At 34.1% G+C, this 18,880-nt stretch overlaps 3 protein-coding genes and 1 non-coding gene across 4 annotated transcripts; 2 read left to right on the top strand and 2 right to left on the bottom strand.

Annotated features, from left to right (window-relative positions):
• Positions 1-1,454: 1,454 nt before the first annotated feature.
• On the top strand, positions 1,455-3,303 carry LOC125870338 (probable 60S ribosomal protein L14). The gene is made up of 5 exons (XM_049550741.1): positions 1,455-1,565; positions 1,659-1,760; positions 2,505-2,634; positions 2,750-2,862; positions 3,145-3,303. Exons 1-5 carry the CDS (start codon positions 1,563-1,565, stop codon positions 3,196-3,198), a joined length of 402 nt encoding a protein of 133 aa, XP_049406698.1. The 5' UTR covers positions 1,455-1,562; the 3' UTR covers positions 3,199-3,303.
• Positions 1,888-1,970, top strand: LOC125871974 (small nucleolar RNA SNORD34). The gene has a single exon (XR_007447088.1). It is a non-coding gene; the product is annotated as a small nucleolar RNA SNORD34 (small nucleolar RNA).
• Positions 3,304-4,084: 781 nt separating the features above from the next.
• Positions 4,085-13,120, bottom strand: LOC125870302 (casein kinase 1-like protein 7). Its single transcript, XM_049550705.1, has 14 exons — positions 12,554-13,120; positions 12,386-12,426; positions 11,068-11,137; positions 10,814-10,962; positions 10,624-10,719; positions 8,863-8,933; positions 7,179-7,240; positions 7,014-7,077; positions 6,821-6,905; positions 6,379-6,505; positions 6,062-6,135; positions 5,907-5,970; positions 5,561-5,694; positions 4,085-4,605 (listed from the first exon to the last, which is right to left on the bottom strand). Exons 1-14 carry the CDS (start codon positions 12,627-12,629, stop codon positions 4,336-4,338), a joined length of 1,383 nt encoding a protein of 460 aa, XP_049406662.1. The 5' UTR covers positions 12,630-13,120; the 3' UTR covers positions 4,085-4,335.
• Positions 13,121-15,811: 2,691 nt separating this feature from the next.
• LOC125871314 (protein SCARECROW-like) lies at positions 15,812-17,320 on the bottom strand. Its single transcript, XM_049551905.1, has one exon. It carries the CDS (start codon positions 17,318-17,320, stop codon positions 15,812-15,814), a length of 1,509 nt encoding a protein of 502 aa, XP_049407862.1.
• Between the last annotated feature and the right edge of the window lie 1,560 nt (positions 17,321-18,880).

Here is an 18,880-nt window from a genome sequence, read left to right as displayed (position 1 = left end):
TTAAGGAACATAGTTTTCTTAAAAAATGTTTTCCAAAAGATTTGATCAAGAGAACGTGAAATAATTGAAAAACATTAGATACCGAACACACCCTGAGAATGTTTTTTGTTTTCTTCTAATTGTAGTTTGATGTTCTTTTGACAAGTTTTGTTTTAAAGTTATGAGAAAATACCCAAATTTCCCCTTTAAGATATCTTTTTTAATTTATTTACGTCGTGCTAAAAGAAACTTATATTATATGATATTATTAATAATCAACCCAAAATAACTTAAAAGTATATTGTATTTACACTAAATTAATGAATGAAAGATATATTAATGAATGAAAGATATATATATATATATATATATATATATATATATATATATATTTGAGGTAGTGTGAACTTGTGTTGCTTAATAGGAGTATTGATCAAGTGTTCTCAATTTAATTTGTAATTAAATGTTAAATTACTTAAGTTTATCGAAATATAGGATGCAGAGCAAGTATTTTTGGCAAACATACCATTAGTTTGTACTAAAATAAATAAATAGAAGAAGGTTACATGTCATTAGAGGTTGGAGTAGTTAATCAAGTTGCTTTGCCAAAGAGAAAAAGGAATAAAATTTAATCAATGGGAGAAACTAGCTTATGACCTCATAAAATACCAACATATAAAATGAGCAATCAATTATGATAATAGAGCGACAACTTATAGTTATACATAATTAAACTCCAAGCTCTATTATTCAACTTATTTTATTTAACTATACATTATAAGACGCGATAATTTAAACTCATATTTATAATTTATTCTCTTTTTAATTTATATTTTAAACATGTTGGATCACTTATATTTTATTTATACAGGTGAAACTCCAACTAGTGTCATACAACTCCACTAAGTAGTGCAAGAGTAACTCTAGAAAATCTTAAAATATTGACATAATATATGTGTGCGCCCCTTTAACTTTGGTTTAGTTGGTATATATGCCCTCTAAATTTGAGTTTATACAAGTAAACACTTATACTTTTGTAAAATTGAACAAGCAGACATATACATCCTACATGACAATTCACGTGAAATATGCTAGAACTGATTCGTATTATGCCATGCAGGATGCATATTATGCCATGTAGAACGGTTGCGTATATTTGTTCAACTTTATACAAATTTAAATGTATACTTATGCTCACACAAAGTTGAAGAACACATTTATGTAATATTATATTTATGCCTAAAACTTTCTAGGAGTTTGAACTACACATTTCATATTCCAATAATTTTTTGAACTCTTAACACACTATGCCGAATACAATACATATCACATATTTTCCTTCTTACGTAAAGTTTCCCATTTTAAATGATGACAAAACTTTGAATAAGGTCCAAAAATTGACCAGCCCACTCAATTTTATCGATTTTTGAGAAGATTGGGCTATTCACAGCCCAATAGCAAAATATGGGCCCTAAGCCCATACCAGAATACGTCAGTACATAAAAAACCCTAGCAGTATATTACTCCTCCCAGCTTCTCCATTTGTAGTCTGCTAGCGCTTCTACTCCTTCAGATCGCCGAAAATGGTTAGTCTATGCAAATTTTACTATTTTTCCACATGTTGAAGTTCATAAATGTGTTCGAATTTGATAATTTATGTATTTGGTTTTGTTGTTTAGCCGTTCAAGAGGTTTGTGGAGATTGGAAGGGTAGCCCTAATCAACTATGGAAAGGATTATGGAAGGCTCGTTGTTATCGTCGACGTCATCGACCAAAATAGGGTACTTTTTTTTCTGCACAATTTGTACAGTTTGGAGCTGCTGGCTATATTTTTGTGAAGAAAAATAAAGATTTGATTTTTTAGTTCTGTGTTTTTTATTCTAGCAAGTTATTTTGGAGGATTTAATATAAGGCCTATGATGGAATATTATAATATGCCTACATTGTCTGATCATTTTAACTTGATTGAGCAAATATTGTCTGAGGCCTTGTATTATGATTCACAAGAGTATATGCTTAATAGTTTCTAGGGATATAGTCTTTTTTGTGTGTTAATTGACTTTTTGTTGTACTAATGATATAGGGTTGTTACGTATGTGTTGTGTGGAACGGAATATAGTTTTTCTTAACCTCGTAGCTCCATTAAAATAGGATCAGTTTTGTGCTTTATTTAAGAGGTAATATTTGACATGTAGAAAATATTTCTACTTGTTTCCCATAACAAGACTAATTTTCTGGTGATGTAGGAACTCTTCCTACCTTTATGTTTGTTTTGGTTTAGCTGATAGATGAAATGTGTTAGTTTTCTTGTTTCTTTTACTTTATAGAATAGAATGGATACAAGGATTATACTTTACAAGGGGGGAATTTAAATGGTTATATATCTTACCCCTGAAAATGAAGTGGTAACACTGTATGATTTACTCTAATTTGCATAGTTGGTACTTTGCCTTGACCAGTGCCAAAATAGCTTAGGAAAATGAAGTAAATGTCAACTCATTTTCACTTATTTTTTGAAATTATAGGCTCTTGTTGATGCTCCAGACATGGTGAGGAGCCAGATGAACTTCAAGAGGCTTTCACTTACAGATATCAAAATTGACATCAAAAGAATTCCAAAGAAGAAGACCCTGGTTGAGGCTATGGAAGCTGCTGGTGAGTTGTCTTTACTAGTTCTTTTGAATTTCTACTAGTTGTGAATTGGCAATTGGTTTTGCACTTCCATTTTCTTTAGAAAGAGAATAAACCTCGATTTGTCTGGTTTCTCCAGATGTGAAGACCAAGTGGGAGAACAGTTCATGGGGAAGGAAGTTGATAGTGCAGAAGAGGAGGGCTGCACTTAACGATTTTGACAGGTTCAAGCTTATGCTGGCAAAGATTAAGGTGCGGTTATGCTTGCTATTTAAGTTAGCTTCATTTTGTTATCTGCGCGTCCAGTCAACCATCCAAAGAATGTAGAGTCAGTTTCTGGATAGCATTCACTAGGCTGAGTTTCCATTACCTGCTAGATCAACATTTGAACGTGCATCTTGTTGTGGTGCATCTTGTTGTGTTACTAGCTTTTAGTTAAAATCATAATGCACTGTTGTGTTTGAATTGCTGTTTTCCTAGACCTTGTTTTCCTTTCTCCTAACAAGACCTGATACATGTATTTTGACATTGCAGAGAGCTGGAGTTGTGAGACAGGAGCTGGCAAAGCTCAAAAAGGCAGCTGCTTGAGAACTATCTGATCAGTGAAAGTGATATATAGGATTTTTGGATCTTGTATTTTGTTTAGCTTTGAGGGATGTTATTAGAACAAGTCTGTCATATTTCATGCCTTGCAATATTTAAGACTTTTCGAGTTCATTTTTGTATGAGATTTTTTGCTTAATTATGATGAGAAGCTACCAACTTCTGTGTCATCTGTTCCTTTTCCCTTCCCGAAATTGCTTGATGTCCCAAATCTGTAAAAACTCTTCATTGTCACCATGATTTCTATCTCAACTCTGATGAGGTCTGGTTTTGGACAAGGTCTTGATGTAACCACGTCATTTCAAGCATACCAGTTGGTGATGAAGAAAACTAAACATAATTTGCTTTTTGGCTCAAATTTTGGAGATCATTTTGTGCATGTTCTAAGTTAGCTACTACGAATATGTCACATTCTTTAGTGATAGGCTTCATGCCTCAATAAACCATAAAATCTCGAAGGAGATGAATATTTTATTTGGTTCCCATAATTGTCAGAGATTCTAAATGAAATTTACTAGCAAATTTAAAAGATTATTGATATATTAAGCGAATTAAAAAAAGTAGATATTACCGATAAGGATATGTCAACTGATCATCTTTCAAACCTTGGGCTGCAAAATTTACAATGCAAAGAAGGTTTAATCATAAAGAAGAGAAATCTCCAGTACAATTTTTATGTCATAATCCAAAAGCAAATTATGGGAGATTCGGAGTTGTACTGCTACGAGAATTAATGTTGATTTGGGTCTAGCTTCATGTTAGCAATAGGGAAATGGAGAATTGGTGAGCTGCCTTTAAAAAATCTTTACACTTGAATGACTTGGACTGGTAGTTATAATCATCAGTCGAACCTCAAACAGAATTTCTCCACCACATTCGTACATCATCATCAAATATTTATTATATAACTTAGTACATATTACTCATCACTTCTTTGGATGAGGCTAAATAGCGTTACAATGACCAGAAACTCTTCAGGTAAAACAACACCAAGTTATAATGAAAAGTTGGATTAAGCATTAGTTTTCATGTAGAAAATTTCAATTTACAGCACAGAGACATCCTTTTATAGGATCACAAGATTCAAACAACGAGAAAATTTCTCTTTACAAGTGCATCCGTTTACTTCCTGATTGAAAGAAGCTCAAAGCTCCGAAGAGGGTCATCACGGCTGCCCTTCGTAACTGAAGTTCGGGAAAACAGTGATGGTTTTGGTTCAGCTCCAGAATGAATCCTTTGTGTGGCAGATAAGCGCCCACTGCTTGACACTAATCTGCTGCTTGAGCGACTCTCCGTAGGTTCACCAGAAGAGCTCGGTCTGCTACTTGAAATTGCAGCCCTTCTGGACGAGCTGCAATTTCTCGAGGTACGGCCTCTTTCTGAATCAGCTTGCTGTAAAATTACAAGCATATAGTTCTTAAAATCATTTTACAGTCAATACTACTCTTTCACTGAAAAAACAATCATTTCAAAGACAGACTATATACAAACTTAAAGACAAGTACTACAAAGTGGTGGTTAGACCAACTTTGTTGTATGGGGTGGAGTGTTGGCCGATCAAGAACTCTCACATTCAGAAAATGAAAAGGGCAGAGATGAGGATGCTATTATGGATGTGTAGGTATACTAGAAGAGATAAGATTAAAAATAAGGATATCCGAAACAAGGGAATGACTTCGGTAGAAGACAAGATGCCGGAAGTGAGGTTGAGACAAATGCCCTAGTGCATAGGTGTGAGGTTGGCTATGAATGGATTCAGGAGAGGTAGAGGTTAACCGAACAAGTATTTGGGAGAGGTGATTAGACACATGACACAGTTGTATCTCACCGAGGATATGACCTTAGATACGAAAGTGTGGACTTGAATTGGGGGAGTGTGTCCACACTAGTAAGTAAGAGTGTATTAACTTGCTGTCGATTCTAGTAGTTGTGTAGTATTACTCTTGTTTCTTCTTCTTCGATTTCTGTTATTATATGTTGTTTCGTGTAGTTCGATTATAGTATTGTTCTGCTACTATCTATTGTTTAATAACTGTATGTAGTTTTTTTATTTCCATTACTTTGTTTTCTAGACTGTTTTTATCTTGAACCGGGGGTTTATCAGAAACAGCCAAGCCACTCTACCTCTGAGGTAGAGGTCAGGTTTGGAGTACACTGTAACCTCCCAAGAGCCAGATACTACACTGGGTATGTTGCTATTGTTGTTTACAATATATGAGATCCTAAACTGTAATTGACTAATTAAGCATTAAAAGCTGAATGCTCATGCAAGCAAACCGATAATATTCTCCAATCCCACTAAGAAAAAAGTTACTTTAATAGCTTTCAGAAAGAGAAGGATCAATACCACATCTTTAGATGAAGGTATATCATCTGAAGTCTTGTTTCTGGAGTGTTCCCCATGCCTACCAGAACTAGAAGCATTCCTCCGGGAAAATGCTCCAACAGCACCAGAAAACCTGTCCCGAATATCCTGTCCCACTAGATTACATGCCAAGCATCAAACAATGATAAATTCAGTAGCTGCAAACTCAGTATTCGTCTTTTACATGAAAAACATATCTCCAAACATTCACCATTTGAATAAACAAACAGAAGTACATGCTGGCTCATAATTTTGGGCATATCATCTAAGAAATTAAAAGTCAGAAAAGCATTACAAAAAGTCCAAAACTTCAGGTCAAGGAAATTACCTGATGTCCTTCCCGGTCTTTCAGCAGATGGCACAGCATTTAGCGGCGCACTTCCACTAATATTCTGGTGGCAAAAAATAAATGCACACTTCCACCTTAAAAAATTTAAGAACAGATTTTCAACAACAGTCAAAACAAGTTTTGCAAGCACTTACACGTCCCCTAGAGCTGGCACCGATCTGAGGATACTTCAAAATGGTCCAATCAAACACATAGTCAAACTGATAACCTGCACCAGTGAAAAGGTTAAGATGGAGAGAGATCACAACACATACTTACAACAACAACAACAACAAACCCAGAGTAATCTGACAAGTTGGGGATGGGGCCTGGGGAGGGTAGTGTATATGAATACCTTACCCCTACCTTGTTTCCTATAGACCCTCGGCACACACTTCAGGTTTAAAATTGACTGTTACATCTCAGACAACTTAAGACTGAATTAGTAAAAGTGGGAGAATTACAAATATACCTTCACGAATAAACAAGTCCCTAAAAAGCCTCTTCAAATATGAATAGTCAGGTTTATCTTCAAACCGTAATGACCGACAATAATGGAAGTATGATATGAACTCTGACGGATATGATTTACAAAGCACCTGTTAGAAACACCATCAAATCCTGTGTCAATTTACTCATCTGATCACTCACATCATCAGCAGATAATATACATTAAAGGCAAGACAGGCTGGATGAGATAACAATTGGCTTAATGAGATAAATACATTTTTAAATCATCCATTTTTGGGATAAGTACATCTTAAACCACCTATCTTGACAATAAGAAGTGTAAACTAGGGTAATTCTATCATAGTTGACTAAAGGACGTCCACTTTGTGAGAAAACACAGAGTCAGAGTCACAACAGTGCTGAAGATGACATCATCAAGAATCATTAGTACTCATATATAGTACCTCTATTGGTGTCAACATCTTCTTCTCACTGATTTTATCATATTTCTGCTTCTTAGTACCAGCTTTCAATCCCTGCCATGGAAGACTGAGCAAGAAAAACTTGTCATCAAGTCATGAACACGTCCATAAATTTGCAAATGCATAGGAACTGGTCAGAAACAATGACAAAAAGAAAAAGGTGATAAAATCCAACCTTCCTCTAAGAAAATACATAAGCACATAACCCAGAGATTCCAGATCATCTCTTCTGCTTTGCTCTGCCAGGGGAAAAAACAAGACACATGTTTTATCAGTTACAATAGAATCTGTGGCTTACCATACCTGCAGTTACATGACAACCTAAACATTATTAACCTACCAACTCCAAGGTGTGTGTTGACACTTGCATAGCGAGCTGTGCCGGTCAGATTCTTGTTTTCCCTGAGAAAAAATATTAACATAATACCATGTAAAAGGCAGCTAAGACACATATTTCTCACAAATTGAACAAATAAAAGAATATTAAGACACAAAATTGACCAGTGTAAAGCCTTTTCTTAATATCTTCCTTTTTTCTCTGTCATTAGGCACATAGTAAGAAAACAAGGATAAGATTGTCACAATTTACTCGGAACTCGTTACACTAGAGCTTGATAATATTAAAGAGTAGAATTTTTCTCAAATGCCTTAATGTCAGTCAGCTCAAACAAATTCATATTGTGATCAACAAAATGATACAGCAAGGACACCAAATATAAGCAGTTAAGCACCAAATACCAGTGACTGATAAATTAATTGGCAGTATTAATGTACATTATAAGAGGACACAGTAACATAAACTTGAAAATACGAGTTTGCCTTCCACAATCTCCCTTCCAAGGATCAATTGAGACATTAATGTCATAAGCACCATATAGTGACTGATACTTAAGTTACTGATAATATGTTAAAACCATCTACGTAAATGCAAATCAATACCATAATCCATTGTCATTTGGCTATTCCACTCATTAAAATTACCCTGATGATAAATTTAAAGCAATATTTTTTAATTCTTTTCTGTTTTACATTCTAAGTTTGGACTCAACTAACCAGCTTCCAATCTCACTCAGGAAAAAACTGGTCAAAATTTTCCTTAAAAAGTAAGATAAGACCTTTTCTGGATTAAAGAAGGTACAAATACAGAGGCAAGAAAAACCAATGGGAATGTGTCGAACTACAAAACATCTTACATAGCATGCTTCCCAAAATTTTCGTGAAAAGACTGTCTACATTTCATAAGTGATCAAATAACAAGTATCAATATCAATCTATCATGTATTCTCCGTATGTGATCAAATAACAAGTATCAATATCAATCTATCATGTATTTTCCATTCAGTGATGCATGCACGAGTCAACAGATTGTCCAGTGAGTGTATGTTTTCATGTTGTCCCCTTGTCTTATGGATTGATGAACAGGAAAGGTAAAATACTGTTAGAAAGTTCACTTTTACTAGACACCATGCTGCTACGATTTATGAAGTCCTTTACCAGAGATTTCCTGGCCCATTTGTCAAGTACCTCTAGGATGGGCCTATCCTCCTGTAAATCCTCACTAATGCTTGAGAATATAAGTATCTGGATGATGGGAATATGATAGGAGAAATGAAAGAGGATAAATATGGTTCCTTTTCACTGTTTTTACTTATTTTAAAAAATGAAGTAATAATAAGATTCATTGTTGGCATCCAACATTACCAATTTCAAAAAAAAAAAAAGAGGTTTCATTATTGGCATCCAGGGAATGCGACATGTTTGAGCAGAAAAGGATGATCAGCTCCATTACGGTATGTCTATACTAAGGACAGGGAGCTGATGAAATCCAAAAATACAATGGGGGTTAGTGACGGGGTAATAACCTAAAGAGGCATCTAGGAAAAAGGAATCATTCAGAAGCAATGTTGAACAATCACTAGTAGTTAATGTGCTAGCTGTTCAAAATCAATGTCACAAGCATTCAGAAAAAGAACATCAATAGTTGCAAGGCTTAATCCAGTAACATAGCGGTTAGAGTGTGCTACCTGTAGGGTATATGCTTGTGAGTTTGGAGGTCCCTATACTTTTTGGCAAGTCCAAAGTCAATTGCATACACCTGTCATCAGTATTAAGAATTCGAAACATTAGGGAAAAAACCTTGACATCGCACACACTTTGTTTCCTTTAAGCTTTAACTTCAACATCTCAATTTCGGAAGCCAATGGACTGGTTTTGTTACAAGTAAAACAAAACTGGACTTAATGATGAACTTTAAGTCTTCAACACAAACCCATTCATTAATTAGCCATTCATTAAAACTCTTATCATGATGTCACATACACAATTTAAGTATCATCATAACATAAAGTCCTCGATTCCATATTGATTCCTTATACCTCTCTGAAGGACATAACTCACACTTTCAGCAACTAAACCAGAAGTAAATCCCATATTATAGCAAATCCATTTATGGGGAAAGTAGTACTATCTTAATTATTGATTTCATAAGCTCAAACATCCTCCATATAGTGCATGATTAGCACTTCAAAAGTACAAGACACTGAATGGGACAATCAACCAGTAAATTCAGCCCCGGACTCCTCCATATATAAGTTTCATTTTATATAAACAAAAAATATTCCAATATAAGGAAAATAATTAAACTTGGTTTAGTTTCAAAGAGAAAAATCACTCTTCAATTTTATTTCCGAAATACAACTACATTTAATGAACTTCAGTCAGCCTGAGTCTGAAAATTGACCAAGGTACTATCCACCCCACAATGAGTTTGATTATCAGAAGCCAAGCAGCTAGGGGTGGCAATGGGGCGGTGTGGTGCGGATGCGGGGCAGGTTGAGCTTACCGCGCAAAAAAAACAAACTGCCCCACCCCACCCCACTCCGCATACCATTTTTTTAGCCTTTTCAACCCACTCCACCCCGCCCCGCATAAATCCACCCCACTTAATTATTCTCATATTCATTTGTCTAAATCATGCAATAGTAACTTCCCTCAAATTTCAATATCTCAGTTCCATTTTTTTTTTATCCATGCAGTTGTTAATTTAGTTACTATTCTCAGATACTATTTCATTAGTAAGATAATAATAATTTACGTGTTTCCAAAAAAAATAAAATTGAAACAACCAATCAAAACCAATATAGATACCAACAAACAAATTAAACACTAAACCAAAGCAATAGTTATCTCTCATTATCATTGTTAGTTTCAGAATTATTTACTTTGTATCCTATTTTGTTCTTCTCCTTTTCTCATTTTGCTTATCATTTTGTTACTGTGTATAATTTTTGTTCTCACGTTTAGTGTAATGAGCTTATAAATTTACCCAGCAAATATGACTAGGAAATATTTCCTGTTCTTCCACTAAAATTATCAAATTAAGAATATTATGTAACCGTTATTCAAGGAAAATAAAGCTATGTTACAGGGACGAAATTAGGAGAAGAACCCGCAACCTGCCCCACAACTGCACTATTTTTTCAAAAAAGAGTTTCAACCCGCCCCATACCCGCATAAAGTCAAACCCACCCCACCCCACCCCACCCCCGCCACATTGCCATCCCTACAAGCAGCATAGAAGAGCCATTTGAAACAAACATAAAGAATAAGAACTAAGACACTATTCATCCAACACAAAAACCAAATAATTATTTACAATTTTTTTTAAAATTTGATCATCTGGAAAAGAAACTAGCAAATACTAATTTTTCCTCTCTTTATAGGCAAAACATTGACTTGAATAAACTCCATTCATTCACAAAATTCTGACAGAAATGAACCAAAACCTGATTTGCTTTGCGACCAAGGCCCATCAGAAAGTTGTCTGGCTTTATGTCACGGTGAAGAAATCCTCTTGAGTGCATGTATTCAACTCTATTAATCTGAAAGACATATACCCCAAGGTTATTACCCTAAAATGCATAAGCAAACAGGAACAACAGCGATTTTCTTTTAAAATGTGAAAGAAGTACTTACTAGCTGATCTGCAAGCATCAACACTGTTTTCAATGAAAGCTTCCTATTACAATAGTTGAAGAGGTCTTCCAAGCTCGGTCCAAGAAGGTCTATGACCATTACATTGTACTTGCCTTCGACTCCAAACCATTTAAGGTTGGGAATTCCAGCTACATCAGAATGGCATAGATAAGAAGATCAATCAAAACATATAGCATTCTCATTCTAAAATCTTTTTGCAAAGAGGGCTACTTAAGTGAGGGAGAAACACTTACTTCCTCCCGAGAGAAGCATATATATTTTTGATTCATAGTGCAGTTGAGGGTGCTTTGTCTTGACAGATTCCTGATATTACAGTACCAAGAGAATGAATTCATGAACATATAGTGAGAATAGTACTGTTGCATCAACCATTAGAGTCTTCAACTCCCATCAAAATAAATGTCATTTACTATATGCTCGGCATTTATTTTTTTATCAAGTAAAATTTATTGATGTGAGACAAAACTGGTTAGATGTATATTTGCTCGTCAAATATTTAAGCTAATAAACAATAGACCTAGTCTTGCTTTCAATTTCCAGGAGCATCACGAAAGACAAAAATAGTTTTTTTCTACACAGGTTATGATACCACCGAACGCAGAAGCTGACTGTCAGGTATGATTGCTGCTTTCCGAACTCTTCAATATTTACGTCTTTTCTGGTGAAAATGCTTAGGTATTAATCCAAGGAAAAAAGAGCATTTTCTAAGCATCCAAAGGTGCAACATAGTTGTCAATGAAGTGGATGCAAAAAATGGGATTAAAATCCCAGTGATGACAAAAAAAAATGCTAGGTGATTCTTTCAATCTGTCCAAGCCTTGGTGAGAGAGTCACTCGGTCCCTATGTTGATAGGGGTAACAGACACCCAGTAGAGAAATCGATGTGCGCAAAAGTGAGGTTAGCAAAAAAAATAGGAACCCTTAAGTATTGTCGTTACATTTGTACTTGACAAGAAAAACCAGTTCTAGAAAATTAAGTCATATGCATATACTTTGTGATTTCCGAAGTTACAAATGAATCTATTCAACACATATTAATAGATCATTCAACCAAAATAGAACAATTATGCTTGCTCTCATGCTTAATATTACTAGGGAAATCTAACAACAGATATACAACTTAAAATAATGTGATTACCAAAGTAATTATGGTAACAAGGATTTTCCAATCCACCCAACCCATTATATCTGAATAGACTAAAAAGGATACCATGACAAAAACTCTAATGATAATAAAGATGAGCTAAACATCAAGTTAACAATAAATGCATTAGACATAACACAAACATAATAAACAACATAGCAGCACAAATTCCCCAGCCAGTCAGTCAGTCGTTCAACTACGCCTCAATTACAGCTAATTAGGATTGATTGAATACACGAATCCTCATTCATTCCCGTCTTCTATTCTGGTCCATTTCATTCCAAAACTAAATAATTTCTTATTTCAAGACAAATCTCAACGTTCTTAAAAACACGAGGTCTCCAAAACTCACACTCATTTCTACAGTGATTTTTCATGAAAAAAGTAATAGTAAAGAAGCACGGTACCAGCTTAATGGCAACTTCTTCTCCATTCTGTAAATTCACACCTGAATCAAATTAAGCAGAATCACATATGAGTAGCTACAACTAAGAAAACATAGGTCAAATACCAGCAACGAAGTCAATAATCGAAACAAATCCAACGCAATTAAAGCCATCAAGCTAATAACATACCTAAATAAAGCTCACCAAAAGACCCACTTCCGATCTTCCTTCCCAACTTAAACTTCCCACCCACAACATGATCCATGGTAACTGAACAACTCCACTACAAGATTTCGACAACCAAATATTTCAACAGCAACAATCACACGTTCCTATTCGAATTTCCACCCAATATAGGTAACAAAAAAAAGAACCCCAAAAATCCAAAAAAACAACCCGTTATGGATCAAATCCCAGAAATGGAAAACACCAATTATCGTTTTCAACTTAAAAAACTAATCTTGAGCTATGATTCTCAACTCAGAACCAATTAAGATTGTCAATAAATAAAACTCCGTTACAATTTTCAAATACCGACAAGAAATTGAAACCCTAATTTACAAAACAAAATCACCGATCCCCATTGATCAATTTTTTTTGCTTAATCAATGTGCGAACCGATATATACATGTATGTTTGTTGATTTGGTTCAGCTTCATTTGCAGATGAAGAAAAACAGGGGACAAATTAGCGACAATTGGGGAAAAAGAGAAAAACAAAAGCAGCTTTATTTTTTTCCACGAAAAAGGGAAAATGATTATTGACTGTAGTGAAAAGAAAAAGGAAAAAGAAATAATTGCTTGAATTAATAGTTTTGTACAACCTGCGGGTCCGAATTTGGTAAATAAAAGATTGCCATGTTTTTGGTAAAATTGAGATTACTCTATAAGGTTAGAAATTTATTCACAAGGAAATAAAATCTACGTATTAACTGTTAATCCATAAAAAAAAATTATTAGAAGATACGATAGCGAAAATTAATTCACCTTTATTTTGATTGAATGGTTGTTACATATTATTTCATACTATATAGTTTTATATTATATTATTTTGATAAATATTGTGTTTAGATATATTGTGTCATTTCTTATTATTAAATAATATCATACATCAATAATTTGAAGAATGATTTTTTTATATAAAAAGAGAGTAATAGATACATGATAAAACTAGTAGAGGATAACAAAATAAAATAAAATCATTAGATTAATGTAAGTAAAGATAAATATGAAGAAAATTAGATGATTATGCAAACACGCTGAAATTGATCGTTATATTACGATGAATTTGATAATACAATATATAACAAGTAGTTTTTGACATGACATATTGGCTTATCAATTTTAAAATTTTAAATTTCGAACAAATATGGTATTTGATTATCAATATGATAGTGTCTTGACTTTTAAGTGATAAATAAAACTATGAAATTTTTGGTACAATTTTTTTTTTAATTGTGTAACTATTTATAAAATTTATCCAACATTTGACCCATCAATTTATCAATATATTGAGGTGGATGTTTGTTTTGCTTTGGTCTTTGACCTTTTTACTTCTGCATCAAGAGATAATTAAATTTGTGTAGATTCACAATAAGATTCTAACTCATCATCATCATTAATTCTCCTCTATTTTAATCTTAATATTTTTCCTCTAGGCTATTTGTGTGGAATTATTTTATTGCATTGTCTTGTATTTTATATTTATATTTATTTGGTTTAAATTTTTTAGTTGGAGTTGGTAGTCCAAAGTTTTAGACCTTTTCTAATCTTTCAATTAATAATTTATTAAAAAAATATTTAGGATTAATTGATCGTCGTGGTTGGCCCATGAAATTTCTATCCAGCTGGGAAATTGACTAGTTATCAAGTCATTCCTAGGAAAAGGAATTGTAAATGACTCATTCAATGATGCTAGCTTGTTTAATTATTATTTTTTAATCCGAGAAATAATTCACAGATGCTACAATCTTTGTTATAGCTTTTGCTCTTCGGATTAGGTAAACCCTCATTGTGTATACTCTTGTACATATTATAATAATTAACCATCTAATTTTGCTAATTCATTCTTTAGTCTTATTATCAATGTTTTTCTTGATCCAAGTATATATTTGATGTTCAAAGCTCATTAATTAGCTTGATTAATTGAATCCACTTTGAATAAGTTTATTAAAAAGATGGTAAAAACGTCATCTCCTCTCCTCATTAAACTGTTCTAAATTTTTGAGTTCGAATTCAAAACATCATTGGGATATGCATTATCACGTGACATCTTTGAATTTCATTGAAGCTAGAGATGCAATTATGACTTCTTTGACACACTAGTTATTGTATACATATAATGGTCTACCTATTCCCTCCATTTATTTTAGTTGGTTCCTATATAAAAAATAAATGTTTCGTTTTCCTTGTTTGTTTTAGCAAATTTAAGATTATTTTATTATTATTTTCTTATACTATCCTTAGTATTAAATAACTATATAAGTTAGTAGAATACACTTTAATTAAGATTTTCTTAAGAAATCTGTCAAATCAACACGGACCAAGTTATATGAAACGGAGGAATAACTAATCTGTCATTGGGAATCGGACATCAAGGAGATCATGAGCTAGAATTAGTTTCGGAAGGGGGTGATAAAATGTAAGTAAATTGTAATTGCAACAAGTTTGGTAATATAATTAATTGCAGTTAACTTTTTGTATTATATGTGTCAAGAAAAGTTTTTTTAACCTTAGGATAAACAGCGGTCGCATTATAACCTCTGTCACAATCTCTGCCCTTCGGATGAGCACTTTGTGCGCACTGGGTAAACTCTCCATCGTGTAATAGCATGCAAACCACACAAGAGATGTAAACCGCACTAGGCGAGCCTTATACTACCGGCTCAACGAAGGCATTGAGGGGGATTGATCCCGAATCATTCGTGTGGATGTCATCCGTGTGGTTACTAAATCAACCGAGCCATCCCGAAGGACTAGGTTCAAAAGTTATACACAGGGAACCAGAATCAATAATTTCCCCTTAACATTAAATAATGCCACTAGACTATGGCCTATGTTACATAGTCTATATATGTAGCTAAACAATAATGTCACTATATATACTATGGCTTATGATAATTGGTACTATGTACAAGCAATTTAGGTATATAAATAGCAATGATGAATGGAACTATATTTTGAGCTAAGCATATACTAAACACATATTTGTATAATAATATAACTACTAAATCAGAAATGTACGTAAAAATCCTGATACGGGTCTATGAAATTCGATAACTTCTTAACTAGGAATTTTAATGACGTGCATAATTGTCGATCACTAATATTTTGTTGTTGATGAGATGACATAAACAGTGAGAATTTATAAAGTCGACCCTAAATTGAGGCATAGTATGATATATTGTTGTTGTCTAGTAACAATAGTTAGTACATTTTCAAATGAATCTTATCTAGAATTTGGAGTGGTCCATGCAGATGCTGTAAACAAACTAGTATCCTTCCACCCTAGCCTTAATGTTCCATCACCTTGTACTAGGCTATAACCATGAGCTGGTGGGAACATATTTAGTATCAATTGAGCTTGTGCCATTGAATTTGTACTCATTGGCACTTGCATAAATCCATTTTTTGATAGTTCACTTCTCCAATGCCTAAACTTATCCTCCCCATTTCTTGCTGGCCCTCCAATTGCTAATATGTTATTGATTTCTCTGTAAAGCAGGCCGTGTTCGACACTGTGTCTGCTTGAATCATCACTCTCCAAGAAGGCTCCTAACGAGTCGAATATGGTTGAGTAGTAATGAAGGGATCCCACGAATCGGTCCAAGAAACTACCCCCTAGTGCTATTTCTTGTTCTACTAGTGTCACAACTCTTGGTGATAGTTGTTGGAGGAGTTTCATTGTTTTCCAATCAGGGCCAGTGGCATCATACAAAGAGTGTTGCACCCAATGTATGGCTATAGCCTCTCCCCTGCTAATTTTGAACGTGGATATGTCGATTTCCCCTGTTTTCCCCCCAATTGGATGGAACTCAAATGACATTCCAAGGCGTTTGGCGAAACTGGAAAGTTGTTTACCTGTCTCAATCAAAAGTTCCATTGATGTACCTATTCCTGTCATTGTAACATGTGGAGGTCCTTCCATACGAGTGGCGAGGATGTGAAACAAAGCCGGCCATTGTAGACCTTGCATGATGTCTACATCAATGATATGGACTCTGTCTCGACGATGGAATGCCTCAAGGATTGCTTGGTTAGAGGTGAAATGTGCAAATTTTATGAATGGTGAGATGTTGTTGAAGGCTTGAAAAGCAGTATGAACACTCTTGTAATTGATCAAAGGGGAACATATTCCTAACCATGAGTTGATGACTCTACTAGCCATTGCTTTGGCAAAATAAGCCACTACTCTTTCAGCACAAGATGGTCCATATGGTGATGCCATTTGTGTTAACTCAAGTAACATTCTATGAGCTTCTCCCAAATTATCAACTGATATAGCAACAGCACATTCCAAAAGAAGTGTGATCAAGTTTAGTCCTTGATCATCTAGTCCACTCATTCCTTTAACCCCCGTCTCATCTCTCGCGAGATGATGATCATCATGAGTATTAGAGTTCCATTGATGCTGTTGTTGTTGATGTTCTCCAATGTCCTCTGAAGAATTTCTTCGCGCAATTTTCATAGGCCTTAGCTCTCCCAATAATGCAGGGGTCATTGTGCTTGTACCACTAGTCTGTAAGCCTAAGCCTACTTCAGTTTCATTTTCAGGCATATCTTCAATGAGTTGCCTAGTGACTTGCTCAACCCATTGGGAAAGTTCATTTCTTTGATCAGGATTATTAGCGCGATTTTCGGTGATTAATGTCTTGGAGGGATGATTAGGAGCACAATAATCCCATTGTTCATTGGGTTGATCAAGTTGATGGATTAATTCAGACTCTCCTTTCATCATGTTTGATTACTAATACTATATGTTTATAAGATGATGAAAATAAAATTGATTGAGTAGATGAGGAGGATTAATGAAGGAGAATTAAGTTGGCTTATAATAAAATGTACAAAGAAATGGTCGTAGGTTTAGGTTATTAGTTTATGATTGAATAAATGTGGCCGGCATAATAAGACATGCAAATAAAGTTGAGATATTAAAGGACAAACCACTTGACAGTTCAAATGCTGATTTTATCTTAATTAATTTTATAATTATTACATCATGCAGAGTAAATAATAATAATTCCTAATACATTCTATTGATCTGTTTCTTTTTCTCCTGACTCATCAATTAACTCTAGTACTACTATTTGTCTATGAGAGTTCCTTAATGAAAAGGACATTTTTTTCCTTCAAAAATAACATAAAGGGAGGTCAATCGAGTTGGTTGAGCTGGGAATTGGGATCTCTCAAAAGGAGGGATGCCAGGTTGGAAACCCTTATGTTTTCTCGATCGAACTCGTCATACGGGACTTACCTAATACAGTTCACTTCTCGTGTGTGGTTTACAACTATTATACTGGAGCGAAATTTATGTACTCTTTGTACACCTGAAGGATGCGACTACATGTTCCCTTGTCATGAAAAGAAAACATATAAGGGTCCCAAGTCGAGGCTTAACAAGAAATGGTGATTCACACATCATGAAATACTGTATTATTCATAAAAATGTATCATAGTATTAGTTGTCATGTCTGCGCTCAATGTGTTGGCTTTCACAAACTAGCACTAGTAAATATAGTTAATAAAAAATTAAGTTATATATGGATGATAAATTATGCATTATCGTTTTTTTAAATTAGTAATAGCATTCTATTCTCTCAAATTAATAATGCAAATGCGTGTTACTGAAATGGAAGGTACATATATATAAGTTTTTTCTTTTTTTGATTTCCTACCCGATGTTCGATATCTGCATTGAAATTTGAAGTACGGTTATTTCGGACTATAGTGAGTAGTGCAATAATATACCATCTCACTTCAAATCTTGATATATGCATATAGAAGCAAATATTTATATATCGACATGTAAGAAAATAAAGAGGGTTGTTTTTCAGTAATAGTAATATAGTGGTAGAAAAAGCTAAATAGATTTGTTATTTTCCTTATTAGAGATATATTTATGGAATAGTAAAATTAAAGCAATATTATTGAGAAAACCTAGTTGATGAGCTTGGACATCTCAACCGAAAAATGAGATTTTCTATTTAAACATAACGTTACCAACAAAATGTTTTTTTGGGATCTACTATGTACATACAAATTACAAAACATGATTTTCACATGTTTGTTAAATCCTAGGTTGTATCATATATTCTTTGCCAACAGTACTACTTTGTTAAAAAAAATAAAAATCCACATCTTACAAGAAGGAAAGACCTTAGGCGTCATTGGGAAGGATGCATTAGAACACTATACATATATAATAATATCTCGGTATATCAGTCATGCAACTTTCAGACAAACGGGTTGACTGTAATACCTTATTTGATACACTTTTGTAAATCTAAGGATAACTAAT

This window comes from Solanum stenotomum, chromosome 7, assembly GCF_019186545.1.
Source record: "Solanum stenotomum isolate F172 chromosome 7, ASM1918654v1, whole genome shotgun sequence".
In the NCBI taxonomy this organism is placed as follows: domain Eukaryota; kingdom Viridiplantae; phylum Streptophyta; class Magnoliopsida; order Solanales; family Solanaceae; genus Solanum; species Solanum stenotomum.
Note: the sequence above shows the minus strand (reverse complement) of the source record. Positions and strands in the feature narration are given on the sequence as shown.